The sequence below is a fragment of the Nematolebias whitei genome, chromosome 7, assembly GCF_014905685.2.
Source record: "Nematolebias whitei isolate Nwh7 chromosome 7, NemWhi1, whole genome shotgun sequence".
Classification (NCBI taxonomy): domain Eukaryota; kingdom Metazoa; phylum Chordata; class Actinopteri; order Cyprinodontiformes; family Rivulidae; genus Nematolebias; species Nematolebias whitei.
In genome coordinates this window covers 32351250-32368745 of record NC_056504.1, presented here as the reverse complement: position 1 = coordinate 32368745, position 17496 = coordinate 32351250, and the positions used below count along the sequence as shown (strand labels likewise).

The following is a 17496-nucleotide window of genomic DNA, read 5'->3' as shown; positions in this document are numbered from 1 at the left end:
AACGTTATGAACAGTTTATAGATAACGTTATGAATTCCTTTATAACGACTTTATAAATGATTAATAACTGCTTAATATGCATTAATTAAGGGTGACAGAGTGACAAAACTGACTAGTTTCTTGTAAATATCGAGCCAAATCTGTTCACCTATATATTTCATCTAGAGTTGTTATTTTAAACATTTCAGACTAAGTTATTACCTTGTAGCACAATGAGCATTTGTAAACCTATTTCTTTAGCATATAATATTGTACTTTCTACATTATAAGTATCTACAACTAATATCCTAAAAAAATAGGTTTACAAATGGTTATTGTGCTTACAAGGTAGTAACTTAGTCTGAAATATCCTGATGCATGCTCAATAATCCAGGTAGAAAAATCTAAAAAAGTTAAATCTGGTCCTCTGGACATTCATTCATTTGTTTTGTTTTTTTTGAATGTCCAGAGGACCAGATTTAACTTTTTTAGACTTAGTCTGAAATGTTTAATACAACAACTAGATGAAATATATAGGTGAAAAGATTTGGTTCACTATTTGGCAACAAACTGGTCAGTTTTGTCTCTCTGTCACACTTATTGCATAATAAGCAGTTATTAATGATAAGTGTTTATAGAGGAATTAATAATGCATCTATATATTAGCCATCTATAAGGGGAGCCTTATTGTAAAGTGGTACCTTTTAACAGAAAACCTGGAACCTGCTTCAAGTGATGGGAAAGTGGAGATAATTCAGTAGGCTGCAGACGTTACTGAAGTTGAAAACCCTGTGTGGTAGGCATGTAGGCTAAGAGTGAATTAGTAGGATTCATGATGTTACTGTACATGTTTCTGTTGGTTGGCTGGTTAGTGTGATAGTCAAGAAAACTGTGAAAGACAGAGGACCTGCTGTCTCTGAATGTTACAGTCGTTAAATTATGTGTGACACAGCCAATACAAAGTACAGTACCAATAAAAGAATGGCTCTTAATTATTTATTAGGCTGGTTTTATATCAACGTAATGAAAAAGTTTGACATTTTCTCCACAGCTCCCACTCCTCTATTTTAACAATTAAGTTACTGTTAAAGTCGAGAAAAGACCTAAGATCTGGAACAAATGTAAATCTGTATACATTAAAAATAATTAAATATGGCAACACAGTTTATTAGTTAACACAGTCTGAGTAAAATCTTTGAAAAGCACACTTTCTCCCAGTTATGCAATGGTTAAAATAGATGTGACAGAGTCTGTATTGCAGCTTTTTTTTTTAGTTTAAAATAAAAGTATTGAAAACAAAGATGCATAGCTCCCTTATTTTTTTCCTCCAGCATGCGTAAAAAGCACAAGGCTAGAAATTCAACATTCTGCTTCTGAAAAACTTCACGATAGAAGTAGCACTTAATCTTCGATTCAAAACTGCACACACATTGTATTTAAAAAATAAAAAAGTGGTTTGAAAAGTGATTAATTCCGTCCACAAGTTAATCACTTTCTGTGCTGAACAGAAAAGTTCTCTGTCTAGACAGATCTATGAAAAAGAAAAGGCCTCTGGAGTAAAACAATCACATGCCTTCAAACGTCTATGTACATTCTAATATTTCTAGCTCCTTTCAGCAGAAACAAAGCACGGAGTGAAATCTGTCTGGAGCCAAGCCCTCTTTGGGACATCAGGACAGGATGTAGAATCAGAATTACAGGAAGTCATACTGAAACCACACTTCTAAGACATGTATGGCTTAGAATAACATCGATTAACTAATCTGACTATTACTATGAACCAAAAAAACCAAAAACATTTTAAAATATGACCTTTGGTTTTGCACGAACATTTTAAAATAGTTCAGCTTTGATGGTTGTTATAATGCAACTTGTCAGTTTTCAAATTATGAGAGTTAACATGTAAAACGTATCGGCACAAGACATGAGTGAGGTTTGCATTGGCCTCCTCTAGCTGCAAACAGAAGCATTACCATAAATTACTGTAATGGGGATACTGATCCAGTTAACGTCCCTAACAAAGATCACAAAAACAAATAAAAACATCTGCTTTACTAAAGTAATGGTTGTGAGAGAAGCTACAAATGGTGGCAGCCAGTACAAAAAATAAGGCCAGCTAAATTGCATAGAACTTGAGTGCACCAGTGCATGAAAAGGCTGTGCTCCTTCCTCTGTCAACTTTGGCGAGCCTGCAGAGTTCCCTCAGAAACCACCAGAACTGGAACACCATTCGTCTCTACTCCTCTTTGTCTCCTTGACACAAGACACTTAAACCCAAACACTTTAATTTGGACTACAAATACCACACCTGAAACTAAAATAACACAAAGAAGAGCGGGGCAGGGGGACCAACAATTTCCAATCTAAAATAAAAGATGTGTTTTTTTTGTGATTTTAGTGAATAGGGGAGTACAATATGTACTGTATTCAATTCCTTTAGAAAAAAAGGATCTTAATAGATAGAAAAGATTTTCTGAGCCTGTTTAAAATATATTGAGGCTTTATTTTTGTTTGTTTGTTTCACCTCAAGAAAATGATGCAAAGCCCTGGATCAGAATCCACTGAGGCAACGGTGAGGAAGAGAGCACAGCTTGGCGTCTGCCTTTACTCCCCTTCTCTTTATAAAGCAAAGACACCCCCGCCACCGCTTTATAAACAACAGAAGTAGTATAAAAGCACCAGCTCTGAGCCTGCACCGGAACTTGGTCAAGCAGACTCGGATTTAGGTTGTTTCACCTCCTGCCAGGTAAACACTACGCTTTTAAACCCCAATCACTGATTATGACGAGCGAACAGGAGGAGATGGGACAAAGCCCAGCTGTGCGGCCATCAACTAACTGGGATTTCAGCTTCTGCGTCCTTGTCCAAGATCTCGTCCTGGATCTCGTCTGTGTTCCCTGAGTCACTGCTAGCCGCTGAGCTGAAAGAAGGAGAGTTCCTGCCACCTTTAATCATCCGCCGACAGGTCTCCATCTGCACGTCAAGGCCTCTTTTCATGCTGCACATCTCCATGTACTCGTGCAGATGGCGGTTCATGTCGCTCTTTGCTGTTGCCAGTTCCATCTGAATATATAAATGGATTAAAAGGCGTCAAGTTGGTAAGAGCAAGCAGTTTATCAGACGTTCTTAAAAGTCCCTTCTCAGTTCAGTTGCTTGGCGAGTACAAAAAATAGACCTCCGAGCATCTACAAGGTTTACCATGAGCAGGCAAAAAAGACAAAGCAAAGCTGAATGTGAGGACAAAATGTATCTGCTGGGAACTATGAATATTTTTAACATTTTCTGCAGTTTATTGATCAGTTAGCAACACATTGGGAACAAGCTAAAATACCATATTTTTTGCCGTACACATCACACTGCCTTTTAACTCGCATCAGTCCAAATATGTCTAATTAAGTGGAAAAAAACCATAAATATGTTGCTTTGCCGTATAAGTCGCATCTATTATGCATCACCGGTGACGCGTCACATTTGCTAAGTGTCACTTTAACAAGATTAACACTTAAAAACAATTATTTGTTTGCTCAAAATTATAGTAAAGGTGTGTCTCAGTTGAAATTTTCCTTAATAAATGCACTTTGACGGTCAAATCAGCTGAATTTTAAAACCCGATTTGTGGAAGTGCGCAGAGGGACGACTTCGAAATTTAACAAGACAACCACCTAAAAACAATTATTTGTTTGCTCAATATTATAGTAAAGATGTGTCTCAGGACTTTAACAGTCAAATCAGCTGCATTTCAAAAGTATTCGCTGCCTCGGTGCCCCGGGAGCGCGCAAAGGGAGGAAATCAGGAAGGAGGAACGCTGTGCATTTCTTTGAAATTTAACAAGATAAGCACCTAAAACAATTATTTGTTTGCTCGACATTATATTAAAGGTGTGTCTCAGTTGAACGTTTTCTTAATAAATGCACTTCAATGGTCAAATTAGCTGCATTTCGCTGGGGCGGTGCAGCAAAATGAAACTGACTCGGATGTTTGCTCCAGGAGTTCCAGAGCAAGACAAAGGTGGCTCTGTATGGCAAGCCAATTGTGTCATTAATAGCCACTTTTACCTATTATATGACACAATGGCATGCCATACTACTCGAGTGACATCTAGCGGCTGAAAATGGTAGTGTTCAATATTTTCATTGTCAGAATAAATGAAAACGGTCATATCTCAGCCAAAAATTGGTTTAAAAATATGGGAAAAAAACTAAATAAGTCGCTTTGATGCATAAGTCGCAGGGCGTGTAAATTATGCACATAAAAAACCCTGCAACTTATAGGCCAAAAAATACGGTAATCTTTTTATCAGTTGTGTTTCCATTCCTCTCCAGATAAACTATTTGTGTACCTGCATGCAACACAAGCCTGCATGACTGTGACCAGTCACTGCTATTCAAACCCAGAACGCTTTAGACACCAGGATCTTGTCCAAAATAATTGGCATATTTATACAAATCTTATAAATACTTTTTGCGCACCATAAATGTGTGCCCAAAAACTTTTTGGCATTCCATGGAGAAGTAAAAAATATATAAATTAGTTTAAATTTTGTTTAGCAAGGTTAAAAACCAGTTAACTGTCATCTCTGTGTGAAAGACGCTGAAAGACCACAACAAATTACTCCCACTCGTTTTAGAGCGGTCTCTCCATGAAGAGAAAGTTTTCATACACTCTCAGATGCAGCTGGAGAGGATATTGATCCTAATGCCTGAATGCCTTTTTTCAGGGTGTGGCTTACTTCACTATTCTTTCTCCTCCTGAAAAAAAACCTTAAGTTTTAAAACTTCGCTGACTAAAAGGCTACTGTTAAATGGCTGACTGGTAAGGATGTATCAGTTAAAGAAACCTGGGGCTGGTAGTGTTTGTTTTAAAATGGGAACATTTTAAGTATAAAAAAATAATGTAAATAATACTAATTAACTGAAATATTTGCTGGACTTAATGTTTGTTAATTTTGCTTTTGTTGTTCTGTATCCAAGCAGTTTTTGGGGTTTTTTTACATTTAAAAATCCTTCACAGATCCATGTACCTCGATCTGGCCGATGGTCTCCTGGTACTTCTGCTCTCGGTTCCTAAATATTGACTCTGTTTCATCAATGAGGCTGCCAAGACTTCCATCCTGGGAATCCTTAGAGAGCACAGACAGAGCTCATTCATCATGCATGACTTTATGTCTTACACTGCATTCATAGCAATAATTTACACTCTGATTTAGCAGGGTTAATCCAGGACGTGTATGTGTGTGTGACAACCTTATTCCAAATTTTATTAAATTAATCACTTTCCTCAAAATTCTACACACAATATCCCATTATGACAATGCGAAAAAATATTTTTTTAGATTTTTGAAAATTTTACAAAAATAGAAAACTAAGAAATCGCATTTACTTAAATATTTACAGCTTTTGCCATGAAACTCAAAATTGAGCTCATACGCTCAGATGCATACTGTGATCATCTTTGAGATGTTTCTACAAGTTAAATGGAGCCCACCTGTGGTAAATTCACTTATTGGACTTGATTATGAAAGACACACACCTGTCTATATAAAGTCCCACAGTTGACGGTGCAGGTCAGAGCACAAACACCAAGCATGGAGTCAAAGGAACTGACTGTAGACCTCTGAGACAAGAATGTGTTGAGGCACAAATCTGGTGAAGGATACAGAAACATTTCTGCTGCTTTGAAGGTCCCAGTGAGCCCAGTGACTTCCATCATTCATCAATGGAAGAAGTCTGGAACCACCAGGTCTCTTCTTAGAACTGGCTGTGGTCTAAACTGAACGATTAGAGAAGGGCCGTAGTCAGGGAGGTGACCAAGAACCTGATGGTCACTCTGTCAGAGCTCAAGTGTTCCTCTGTGGAGGGAGGAGAACATTCCAGAAGGACAACCATCTCTGCAGCAATCCACCAATCAGGCCTGTATGGTAAAGTGGCCAGATGAAAACCACTCCTTAATAAAAGGCACATGGCAGCTCATCTTGACAAAAAGAACCTGAAGGATTCTCAGACCACGAGAAACAAAATGCTCTGATCTGATGAGACAAAGACTGAACTCTTTGGTGAAAATGACAGGCGTCATATTTGGAAGAAACCAGGCACGGCTCATCACCAGGTCAATACCATCTATACTGTGAAGCATGGTGGTGGCAGCATCATGCTATGCAGATGTTTTTCAGCAGCAGGAACTGTCAGACTAGTCATGATAGAGGGAAAGATGAATGCAGCAATGTACAGAGACATCCTGGATGGAAACCTGCTCCAGAGAGCTCTTGACCTCAGACTGGGGTGACAGTTAATTTCTCAGCAGGACAACGACCCAAAGCACATGACCAAGATCTCAGAGGGGCTTCAGGACCTCTCTGTGAAGGTCCTGGAGGGGCCAAGCCAGAATCCAGACTAGAATCAAATTGAACATCTGGAGATATCTGAAAATGGCTGCACAGACGTCTCCCATCCAACCTGATGGAGCTTGAGAAGTACTGCAAAGAAGAATGGGACAATCTGTCTAAAGACAGGTGTGCTAAGCTGAAGCATCATTTTCAAAAAGACTTGAGGCTCTAATTGCTGCCAAATGTGGATCAACAAAGAATTAAGCAAAGGCTGTGAATACTTGTGTACATGTGAATTCTTAGTTTTCTATTTTTAATAAATTAGAAAAAATCTCAAAAAAATATTTTTTCATTGTGTCGAATTTCAAGGAAATAGATTAATTTAATACAATTTGGAATAAGGCTGTAACATAATAAAATGGGAAAAAGTGAATATATATAATTAATACTGTCAAAGTTTTTTTTAATTACTGGCTCAACAACTTCTCCGCTGCCATCGCTGGGGCAGGCGGTTGTGCAGGTCCTTGTGGTGATGGTGCACGGCACGTTGTAATTTGTGAAGTCCTCCCACAGCAACAGAGTCTCCTCGTTTTCCTCCCACGTCAGACTGTCGCAATCATCGTCAATTTCAAACGTCTCGCGCCTGGCAACAAAGGAGTTATCTGAACAATGTCTGTGTAGGACAGAGGGCAAAAAGAGACAAGGGGGAGGAAGAGGGGGGACAGTATAACAGCCACCAGATTGAGCAAAGGGCCACATGCAAGAAGGAAGAAGCATTAGTGATTAAATTTCTTAATCTTTATATAAGATCGAAACAGCGTGCCTCCAGTTACTTGCAACTTTTCATCTAAACAGCAGAGGGGGTGAAGTAACAAAGAATCCAGAGTCATTCAGAGTACAGAGAAATTCATTCTGGTGGATAAGCAGTATTGCTGAAGGAGCTGTCACTTACAGCTGGTTGAGCATTCGTTTCATCTCGTCCGTGATGTTGAGCGACCCAGGAACCTCCTCCTCCGAAGTGCTCGGCTCGGCATCCATCTCTGAATTCTCCTCATCGGACACGCCTTTACGCTCTTTTCTCCTGCAGCATACCACAGTCCCCTGCAAAACCACACACAAATAAGTTCAAATAAACTGCAGCTTAGTCAGATCGAATCATTTTCATCATGTCAAAAGCTCATTCAAGATAAAACTTGACAAAATGGACCCTTGTCTGATGAGATGTCATGTTTAACCTGCAGAGCTCAGGTTTTTATGTACGATATATCTTCAGATCAATACATGTGTGACAATTTTCATAGGAGATAAAAACGTATGAAACATGTCAGAGTTTCATTCAGTTGATTTATAAACCCGGGCTTCAGCCAGCAAGGACTGATAACCTTGTGAGAAAGGAAAAGATGCCACGTCAGCAGTTGACTTTCTTCTGTGTGCATGTGCCTGTACCGTACATTTATATGGATGCCAATGTTTATATGTTTGTAAATGCATTCTGGAGCATACATGGACCATTTACAGAGGGTCAGTCAGGTGCATGATTAGCTAATGCCTACCAGTTGCCACACCATGTGCATCTGGTAGCTCTGATTTCATTTGAGTAAGATGCTTCTTCCATAGATGGCTGCATATTATTTTTTTCAGCTTTTACGGTCTGATTTTATCATGAATGCAGCTAAACACCCCATAGAGTCAAAGTAGAGACACACCTTATCTGGGAGTGACCTGGCAGGGCTGACATTGAACATTTTGGACATGTCCTCTGAGTTGCGTTGCTGTGCTACGTCACACAGTTTGGCCGTGATGTCGATGCGCCTGCAGATGTCCATGTCCACTCGCCTGGCTTTCTCCTGGATCTTGGAGTCCAGGTCAGACATTTGCTGTGAAGAGATGGAGAGCTGTTAAGATGATTTTCTGCACATCGGTGCACTGTTATTGGTGATATCTACCTCCACTGTGCATTTAAAACTTTATATTTGTATTCTGAAGGCTGTGCATATTCTGTAGATGTGTGTGTAAATGCACATGTAGGCAGGTGTACATTTAAATATGTTTCTATGAAACAATTTTGTATAAATAAACAGAAAAATTGTCCTGGGTGTAGGCGTTTTGTTTATCTTAAGTTAGCATTTCATTTATATATTGCTGTGGCCTTTTTTCCCAGATTATTTTTTGGTGATAATAAATAAATTTAAGATTTAAAAGGCTTTTATTTTCCAGGTGCACCTAAAAATAAAACTTTAAATCTGCTTTGACAGAGAAAAACAACAACAGACTTTCAATATATATCAATACATATATATATTTCTAACTTGAAATACTAACTTTATTCAGATTATCAATCTTTATTCTTCCTCTTTTGCGTTTCCCAACATCTGAAAAGTGAGATGATATATCTTGACTACTCCTGAAAATTGTCATTTTATGTGAATTAGTTGTGATGCGACTGTGATTCATTTTGATATACACAGATTTTTATTATTATTGATCCTTGAGAAATTTTGTGTTCGCTAATTTAAGCAGTAAGCCTGTTATTCTCTGTCAGTTTGAACATGTTTCTCCCAGTCTTACATGACACATGTGCATCCTCTTTCACCCTTATAAATGTGCAAAATTTATAGATTGTGGGGATGTTTTTAGGGGCAGATGTGAAGTTCTAACTAGCGGACCTTTTGCTGTGCAATGACAGGTTAATCACCACATTCAAAGACACGTCCACAGCCACAATACAGATGCTGGCTAACTTTTAAAAAGCATTAAGTGACATTTATCACCTAAACAAGCCTCTGATTCTGTGTCACTTACCCGTTTCTGCATCCACATATGAATGAAACAAAAAAGCAAAAGAATATTGATCAAAGTTTAACATTGAACAGGTACTAAAGTGAAGATAAACAGGGTAAAAAAACAGCAACGCCACATAATAATGTCCATTCATTTCTCCCTGATCAAGCACAAGCTGTGAGTGGGATTTCACAGCTGAACACACCTGCCAAGGAACAATACAGGGCTGCTCAGAACAGGAAGGATCTGGATCTAAAGCTGCTGTTTGAGCCATTTTCAGTGCTTGTTGGAGGCTTTGTGGCATTACTTATCTTTATGAGTTCTAACAACGAGGGAAGGAAGGGCGTGTTGCCATTTAGGCTAAAATAAATGGAAACTTTTATTGAGATCATTCTTAGGAAAACCATTTTGCTGTTGGAACATGTGCAAACGTCTTTAGGTTTGGAAGTTAACACGACTTATGAAAAGAAATCTTTATTGAACTTGAGGAGGTGACGATGACATCACTGAACAAATACTTACGTCACTCATCAGACTCTTGAAGACCACAAGCTCAGCCTTTAGTCTGTCCACCTTCTCGTTCAGCTCATCCTGGATCTCTGACGACTCCCGGGCGCTCTGAACAAACGTCACAGTGAAAGAATCAAAACAACTTATTAGAAAGTACACAATGATCTGTGATTACCAAACTTTATGCAAATTATGTGTGCGCTTTAATCATGACAAACATTAAGGTATGCTTTTTGTGCCCATCCATGTTACAGGTTGAACTAAAACGTCGTTATTTCATTAAAATATCACAGCTTTATCTAGAGACATGCACTTATACTTTGTCATATCGACACGATTCAAACATATTTACCGGATAAGTTGATACAAACTTAAAGAGATAGTTCAGGTCTTTTAAAAGGGGACCATTGAAAAATATTCTGAACACTCAGTAGCTTACCTGCTGCAGATAACTCAGTAAAAAAGTCTAAAATTGTAGAAAGTTTTTTTTTTTTTTTTGGGTCATTTCACAGTAAAACAACTAAGTAAAATTCTAAAAAAGTTAAATCTGGTCCTCTGGACATTCAAAAAAAAAAAGAAAAAAAAAGAAAAACAACAAAAAAAATTGAAACGTTTCGTCTTTCATCCGGAAGAAGTCTTTCGGATAAAAGACGAAACATTTCTGAAACATTTCTACATTTTTTTGTTGTTTTGCTTTTTTTCCTTTTTTTTTTGGAATGTCCAGAGGACCAGATTTAACTTTTTTTGTTTTTTTCTACCTGGATTGTTGAGCATGCATCAGAAAATATGTAAAATATATATATTTTTTAATTTTAGTTCTACCTTTTTGCTATTCATTGTTTCCCCTCGTTTTAAAATGTCTCACTGCTTTTTATGAGGCCTTTCTCATACACTGCTGTAGAAGCTTGTCTTCCCACAATTTTTTTTTTTTATCAGACAGACATTTAAACAAACAATAGCTAAGTAATGTTAATGGTTTTTTTTTTTGTTTTTTGTTTTGTTTTAAACAGAAATCAGTGTTATATGAGCTTTTGTAGAGTCCCTCAAAAGCAGGGGATCCCAACCCTGATCCTTGAGGAACACCATCCTGCATGTTTTGTTGTTTTTCTGCTCCGACACACCTGGTTTTAATTAATGTGTAATTGACAGGCTTCTGCAGAACACGAGGAAGTAATTAAATCACCAAATATGGTGTGTTGGAGCAGGGAAACAACTAAAACATGCAGGGTGGCGTTCCTCAAGGACCAGGGTTGGGAGCCACTGCATCTAAAGACATGCCAGTTATGCTGCTGTTTTACGTTAGCACACAGCATCAGTCCTCTCTGCTCTCGAAACAAATGGCATTTTGAGCTGAATTTAGTTTGAGCAGATTTCTGCCTGTTTGCTCTGCAAGGTTAAACCCTCAGGGGAGTGGTGGGCACTCCACCTCTCTATCTGGTGTTTTGCTGACCCAGAGTCCAAGACAAACACACACATGCTGTCACAAATCGATATGTGCAAAAACAAAAAGAGAGAGATGCCGACAGGACCAGGCACTAGTCATCCCAGCAGGGATTTATACTGTGGGAGAGCTTTACGGTGTCACACTGTACCATATTTTGTTGCCTGCTCTGAGCTGAAAGATAATGGTCGACTGCTGGTGATGTTTGATGTTCGTATCTACAGTGTATTTTGTTCTGCAGCCTCTTCTGATGGGTTTTTAATACGTTTAATCTGATCTGACACAAGCTTCTGGCGGTTTTTACTCCAGCTCTGCTCAGATTGTGCTTTCAGTGTGCACTGTATGTAACTTCTTTATTACATTTTTGCTACTTGTTTTTATGTGGTGAGTTCTGTTTTGCCAGATAATAGAAATCTCTGTGTTTTCAGGACAATTTTTTGTTTCCAAACCTGCTGCAGGGATTCCACCCTGGACTCCAGCTGCTCTCGCTTTGACAGCTCCTCCTCCCATCTGCAACACAGAGCACAGAGGTGGGTCGGTTACGGCTGTGTCCAATCCCCCTGAGGCCCACCATATGGGTTCATGGTACTTTTGTGGAATAATACTCTCATCTCTGATTACAAAGCCACCCATGAACGAGTGGTATCAGCCTGCTCCCCTCCTCTACTTTCACTCTTTTGTCTTCTTCCTCTTTTGTTGTCTTCACTGATTCAATAAAAACTACAAGGAAGAATGGAGCACAGGCCTTAACAAACACAACAAACATCGCTCATGAATAGTCTTTTTGAACGTTTGAGTGACTACAGGGTGGAGTAGCTCTGGTGCAGCCTGAATTCCTTCATGCTGGCGTGCTTCGTCTGAGGAGTGAGGCATTCATTAATAAATAGTTCAAAACAAATTCAAGCATTTAATAGTGATAACATGTGACCAAAATTTGTTCAAATAAATAAATCTTAATTATTGAAAATAAAATAACCCAGCCTTTTATTGGCTACTGCCATGAAAGGTGGGTGATGTTGCAATTGCTCATGTGTGCATGTGTGCATTCATTTCTCTGTCTGTTAGCAAAATATCTCATGAACCATTGGACATATTTTAATTAAACTCACAGAGTAATAAATGGATGTACATTTTCAGATAATCAGATTCAAGATGGCCACCACAGCTATAACTTCATTATTTTTACAGATACTGAGCTACAGTTTGGTAGTAGCTGGAGAACATTCCCATCACAAACTCCAAGGGATAACAGATTGTGCAAAATATTTGTTTAAAACCTGAAATGCTAGTTTGATTAAGGTATTTAGATGGTTCCTCATAATGTCATAATACTGCTTTATGTAATGACATCAATATGTCGTATCACTGTGCTGTAACGGCCTACCTAATGTTTGTTATTTCTATTATCAAAAACTTTTTTATTTAATCAAAAGCCTCAATGTTCAAATTTCTCCACATTTTATAAGGACAGAAACAGGAACTCTACTTAGCATTTTAATGTAGCTTCTTACATTTACCCATAGTTACTACAACATTTAAGATTTGTAGTGACACTTTAAAAAATATATTTAACACCACTAAATACAAATGTAAAAAGTCTTTAGCTAATCCAATCTGAACGTTTCACTCAAGCTAGCAATTATCTGAGTTGTGTTTGCAGGATTCCTCCCTGTGGAACATTAATGTCTTGACAGTATCTCATGACAATCAGTCCATGAAACCATCATTCCATCAGCATCCAGATCCGCAGCATCAGTGATGCTAAAAATAAAGTACCAGACCCTCCGATTAGCTGCAAGCTATGATTAACTGAGACCCCTCCCCCTCACTTGTCATATCAATCTTTTGCACAGCAGCTGTGCTTAAACAAAATTAGTAACCTATTTATTAGTCCTGCAGTATGCATCGCTCACAAAGGCTTCAGTTATATGTTGAAGTCTTTTTTGGTGGGATATGAGACAGCACCTGTGCAGAATCAAAGACGCTTCTCAAAAGGCAGTTTGAGGTCCAGACTGAAGAATGCACTCAATAAGAAAATGTGAAACGACGACACAGTTTCATCCGCATGAGGATGAGTCATTGTGGTTCATATGGAAGAGGATTAAAACTAAAAGAGGGGTTCTGTGTTTGGGAGCTGGAAAAAACAGGGTGAGGCAGTGAGAGGATGTCTGCAAGCCTGAACATATACGTTTACAGAGTGGGAGATGTGATTATCAGTGGTGAATTTTAGATTATCTACCATGGAGAAACACAATCAGAAGTTAGAGAAGTCAGTTTCCCAACAAAACTCTGCCTTGTTTCCATTCAGGTCCCAGTGAATGTGCTCTGTCTAATTAGAGAGAAGTATTCCCGTAAGAGGGTTGCCAGCTTGCTCTGCGATTGAAACCTTGTTCTTAAAAAATGCTGGCAGCTGTGCTTCGCTCTGTCCACAACACTCGGCCAGACTGCCGCAGGACTCCGACTGAGTTCACGGGAGTTCACAGTTTCACTGCATCCTTGTCACGACATTTGCATCGTTTGTGTTGCCACTTCCTGTGCAAACACCCCAGCTTTTCGACAACTGTGAAAATAATATCTGGCGAGGAAACATAAAAGTCAAGGAGCTTCTCATCATCAACAACAGTTTATGGCTTTTTACTGTGTGTCATCTGTCAAAGACAATGGAGTCATTTTGGCAGCTTCAGCATTGCTGGGAAGGCACACAATTAGATGTTTTAAAGTATTAAAATGAAAACGACTTATCTAAATAAATGCATGGCCTATTGCAGGTTTACTGTCTGGCCTTTTTTCCTCTGTGGGTCTGAGTCCCCTGTTAGCGTGACTAAGTCAAAATGAGAAACCCCAGGAGTCTCCTTACAAGGACAAAGACAGCAGGAGGGTCAGAGCCTGTGTCAACTCAAGCCCTTTTGTTTACTGTTCAACATTTCCCCTAGTATCCTGTTCAAAATATTAAAATCCTGTGATGCTACAGATACTCTCTTGGCTTCCTGTCAAATTCAGAACTGAATTCAAAATCTTACTTCTAACCTACAAAGTCCTCAACAACCTAGTTACATCTTATATTACAGCTCTTATTGTTCCATACTTTCTTAACAGAGCTCTTGGCTCTCAGACTGCAGGTTTACTTGTGGTTCCTAGAGTTTCCAAAAGTAGAATGTGAGGCAGATCTTTCAGTTATCAGGCTCCTTTCTTGTGGAACCAACTTCTAGTTTCTGTCCATGAGGCTGACACATTGTCTACTGTACTTTTAAAACTAGGCTTCCTTTTTGATATTAAGGGTCAGCTTGGGTTTCCTGAGCTATTCCTTAGTTATGCTGCTATAGGCTTAGACTAATGGAGGACAAACTGACCACAATGCCTCACTCTGCTGCTGTCTTTACTTGCTCTACTCTACCTCTTTGTATTGTTATTATTTTTATCCTTAACATGTGTTTTTTTGTCTTTCCTCCAATAGAAAGTACACTTGGACCATTTTTTTTTTTTACTTTATTAGTACACCTGGACCTGCCATTCTGTGTTTGTCTGTTTCTCCTTCCTGTTCCTCTCAAACATCAGCCGGTCAAAGCAGATGGCCACTCGTCCTGAGCCTGGTTCTGCTGGAGGTTTCTTCCTGTTAAAAGGGAGTTTTTTCTTTCCACTGTTGTCTTTGTGCTTGCTCAGGATGGGAGACTGTAACTAAAGATTCAAAGCAATCTGCCGGCCGCCTTAGATAGAGAACTTTTACTGATTGGCGTTTATAATGTATGTGAATGTTTCTGTACAGTGCCCTGAGATGACTTCTGTTGTGACATGGCACTATAAACTGAATAGAACTGAATACTGTACGTTACGACATGAGTGCATTCAGTCATTTTGTTTTTCATAGGTTAAATGATAATTTTACCATTATACTAAAAGATTAAAAATCTTTTGTGTGTGTGTGTGTGTGTGTGTGTTTGGTAATATTTAACCAATTCTTAAATATACAAATCATAGTGAAATCAAATTAAATATGGTGCTGCTATTTGCAACACAGGAAGACAATGTCTATCATATCAGATACTTTTTCATATATTTTTGTATCTTTAACAATAGCATTCCTGCAGTGCTTGCCAAATTATACTCCCTTGGGCAGATTGTTTGGGAGTTACGTTTGCACGCAAGCTGGTTGCTCTTTTCCCGTTAGAGCGACTGAGGACGCAGAGCTGTTTTAAATCATCCCGTATTCATCCAAATCCAATGCACTAATGTTCCTTAGCTTGTTTTCTCTGTAATAACAGTACTTCTGTCGTAAACAATTTAATGTTAACCTTAACGGTTTTTTGAGTGCATGTGTGCCAAAATAAAAATGAATAGAAAATGAAACGAGTAGTAATCTTGTTAATGAGCAAATGTTTATGAGATGTTCAGTGTCCAAAGGTTTTTTTAGTGCAGACTGTACTCTTATGCAACAGGCGGTGAATACCTAAAAGTCTACAGGGAATATGTTGAGGTGTGGTGTGCAAAATACTACAAAGCCTCTGTGGCTCGTTGGGAATGAAACATTTTAGTCAGACAACACCCTGTTCAAACTTTACGATCTCCTGGAAACAGTCTATGGAAACTCTGTAATCAGACATCAAAACTAAAACCTTAAACTACAATTGTATGTGCAAGACTCAACAAACCCACTGCTAGTCCTAAAGCTGGTCTTTAAAAACTATTATGATATCAAAACTTCCTACATCTATTTTTCCCTGATTCTACCATGGTTTGCTCCGATAAATAATGCTAAATTTTTATTTTTATATATGGATGTTTCTTTTCAGTGCCCTGAAATGACTTCTGTTGTGACTTGGCGCTATAGAAATAAACTGAATTGAATTGAAATTAAATAAATACATGGACTGGCAATACAATTATTGAATGTCAGCCCAGCTCTTTGCAAATATCAAAGCATCCAAATTATTTACATTACATAATACTATGGTTCTTTTAAAGACAATAAATATTAAATGTGTTACGTGATGTTCATCAGTGTCAGAGCAAAGCAAAGTCTACTATTTAAAATAGTCATTTGGTAATATAAGCTTCTAAAGACAGCAGGTGGATATATGTGGCTAAACATTTATGCTCTTATATCTACATCTACATCAGTGCTTATAAAATGTTGTTATTGAGATGGTTGATTTGAATTTTTGTGTTTTGATTTTGTTTTCATCTTAGGTATTTTATTATGTATTTTTGTATGTTTGTAAAAGCATGATTTAATTGCAATGTGTACGGTGTGGACCCTGGTCAGAATAGCCTCTACTACAGTAGAAAGAAACAAATGATCCTTAAATAAACAAATAAACAAACAAATAAACATTTACATCTAGAAAGTCCATACACATAGCTTTTAACATTTAGTTCTATAACGTTTATTTATGGCAAAGTTCTGCAGTTGATAGGAGTGAGAATTTTAAAAAAATCTAAATCTTATCTTTAATTTGCCAATAACAAAATGTAAGGAAACATTTAAACTCAGATATCAGTGAAGTTCTGGGTGATAACAGAAGAAGGTATCAGTTAATCTGGATACAAGGAGAACAAACAATTCAGACAAAGATGTTTTCTCCTTTGATTAGTTATGCCTGAGGAAAGAGCATGTGTGACTTTATCCAAACGACTCTTTGGGTGTGTCCAAAACATGTCCTCGATGACAGCAGGGTTTCTAATAATGTGTCACACAGAATATAACAGCACATTTCAATATTACTGGCTTTCAAGGAGGAGCTTGCTGGGAACATCTCTGGGTCAGAATAGTGAGGAAAGGATGCTTCACTTGACCAATCATTGATTGAATGTAAGGATACTCTGTAATCTATAGCCTCCCCCCAGACTCCACAAAGAGACATGTGAAGCACATTAATGAAGCAGTTGTGTCAAATGAATCAGACTGGAGCCCACCATCTGGCTGCATGGAGGTCTCTGCCAAGGAGAAAGCACCTCAAGGTCAAGGCTCATTTCATTTCTCTGCTCCACCATCTCCCTCTCTGACCTCAATAAATATCCATAACATGACCACACACAATAATGTTCTATCACACCATCCTCCTCCCATGAACACCAGCATCTGATGTGTAGTCGTATAAATTCCTGTCTCATTTAGTCATGTAAGGAATTCAGAATGAGGCTTACTGCTGGAGGATTCTTCTGCTTCTGCAAGGACAGACAGTCCTACACCTCCGACCCAGACATGACAAAGACTAACGAGGGAAATGTTGTGTTGCTAGGTGACCACAGCCCTTACATGTTGTCTCACTGCTATGCTGAAGGCCCCTGATAACAACGAAAATGTTAAAAGGACAAAATTTGATTTAAGCTATTTAAAGAAATAGAACTTTTATGTAAAAGGTGCCACATGTAGACTTTTTTCAATGAGAATTTTTTTTAATGTAATTTTTAAATTTTATTTATTAATTCTTTCCAGACATGTCAAAACCATTGTGTGTGTGTGTAT

At 38.3% G+C, this 17496-nt stretch overlaps 1 protein-coding gene across 1 annotated transcript in view; it reads right to left on the bottom strand.

Annotated features, from left to right (window-relative positions):
* Nucleotides 1–2808: 2808 nt before the first annotated feature.
* The window catches only part of iffo2b (intermediate filament family orphan 2b), a 28358-nt gene continuing 13670 nt past the window's right edge, over nucleotides 2809–17496 (bottom strand). The window contains exons 2-8 of the mRNA XM_037678767.1: nucleotides 11483–11543; nucleotides 9605–9700; nucleotides 8008–8178; nucleotides 7254–7402; nucleotides 6773–6974; nucleotides 5000–5098; nucleotides 2809–3042 (exon numbers count right to left, since the gene is read on the bottom strand). Of these exons, the coding sequence (XP_037534695.1) occupies nucleotides 2809–3042; nucleotides 5000–5098; nucleotides 6773–6974; nucleotides 7254–7402; nucleotides 8008–8178; nucleotides 9605–9700; nucleotides 11483–11543 (1012 nt within the window). The remainder of the gene's footprint in view (nucleotides 3043–4999; nucleotides 5099–6772; nucleotides 6975–7253; nucleotides 7403–8007; nucleotides 8179–9604; nucleotides 9701–11482; nucleotides 11544–17496) is intronic.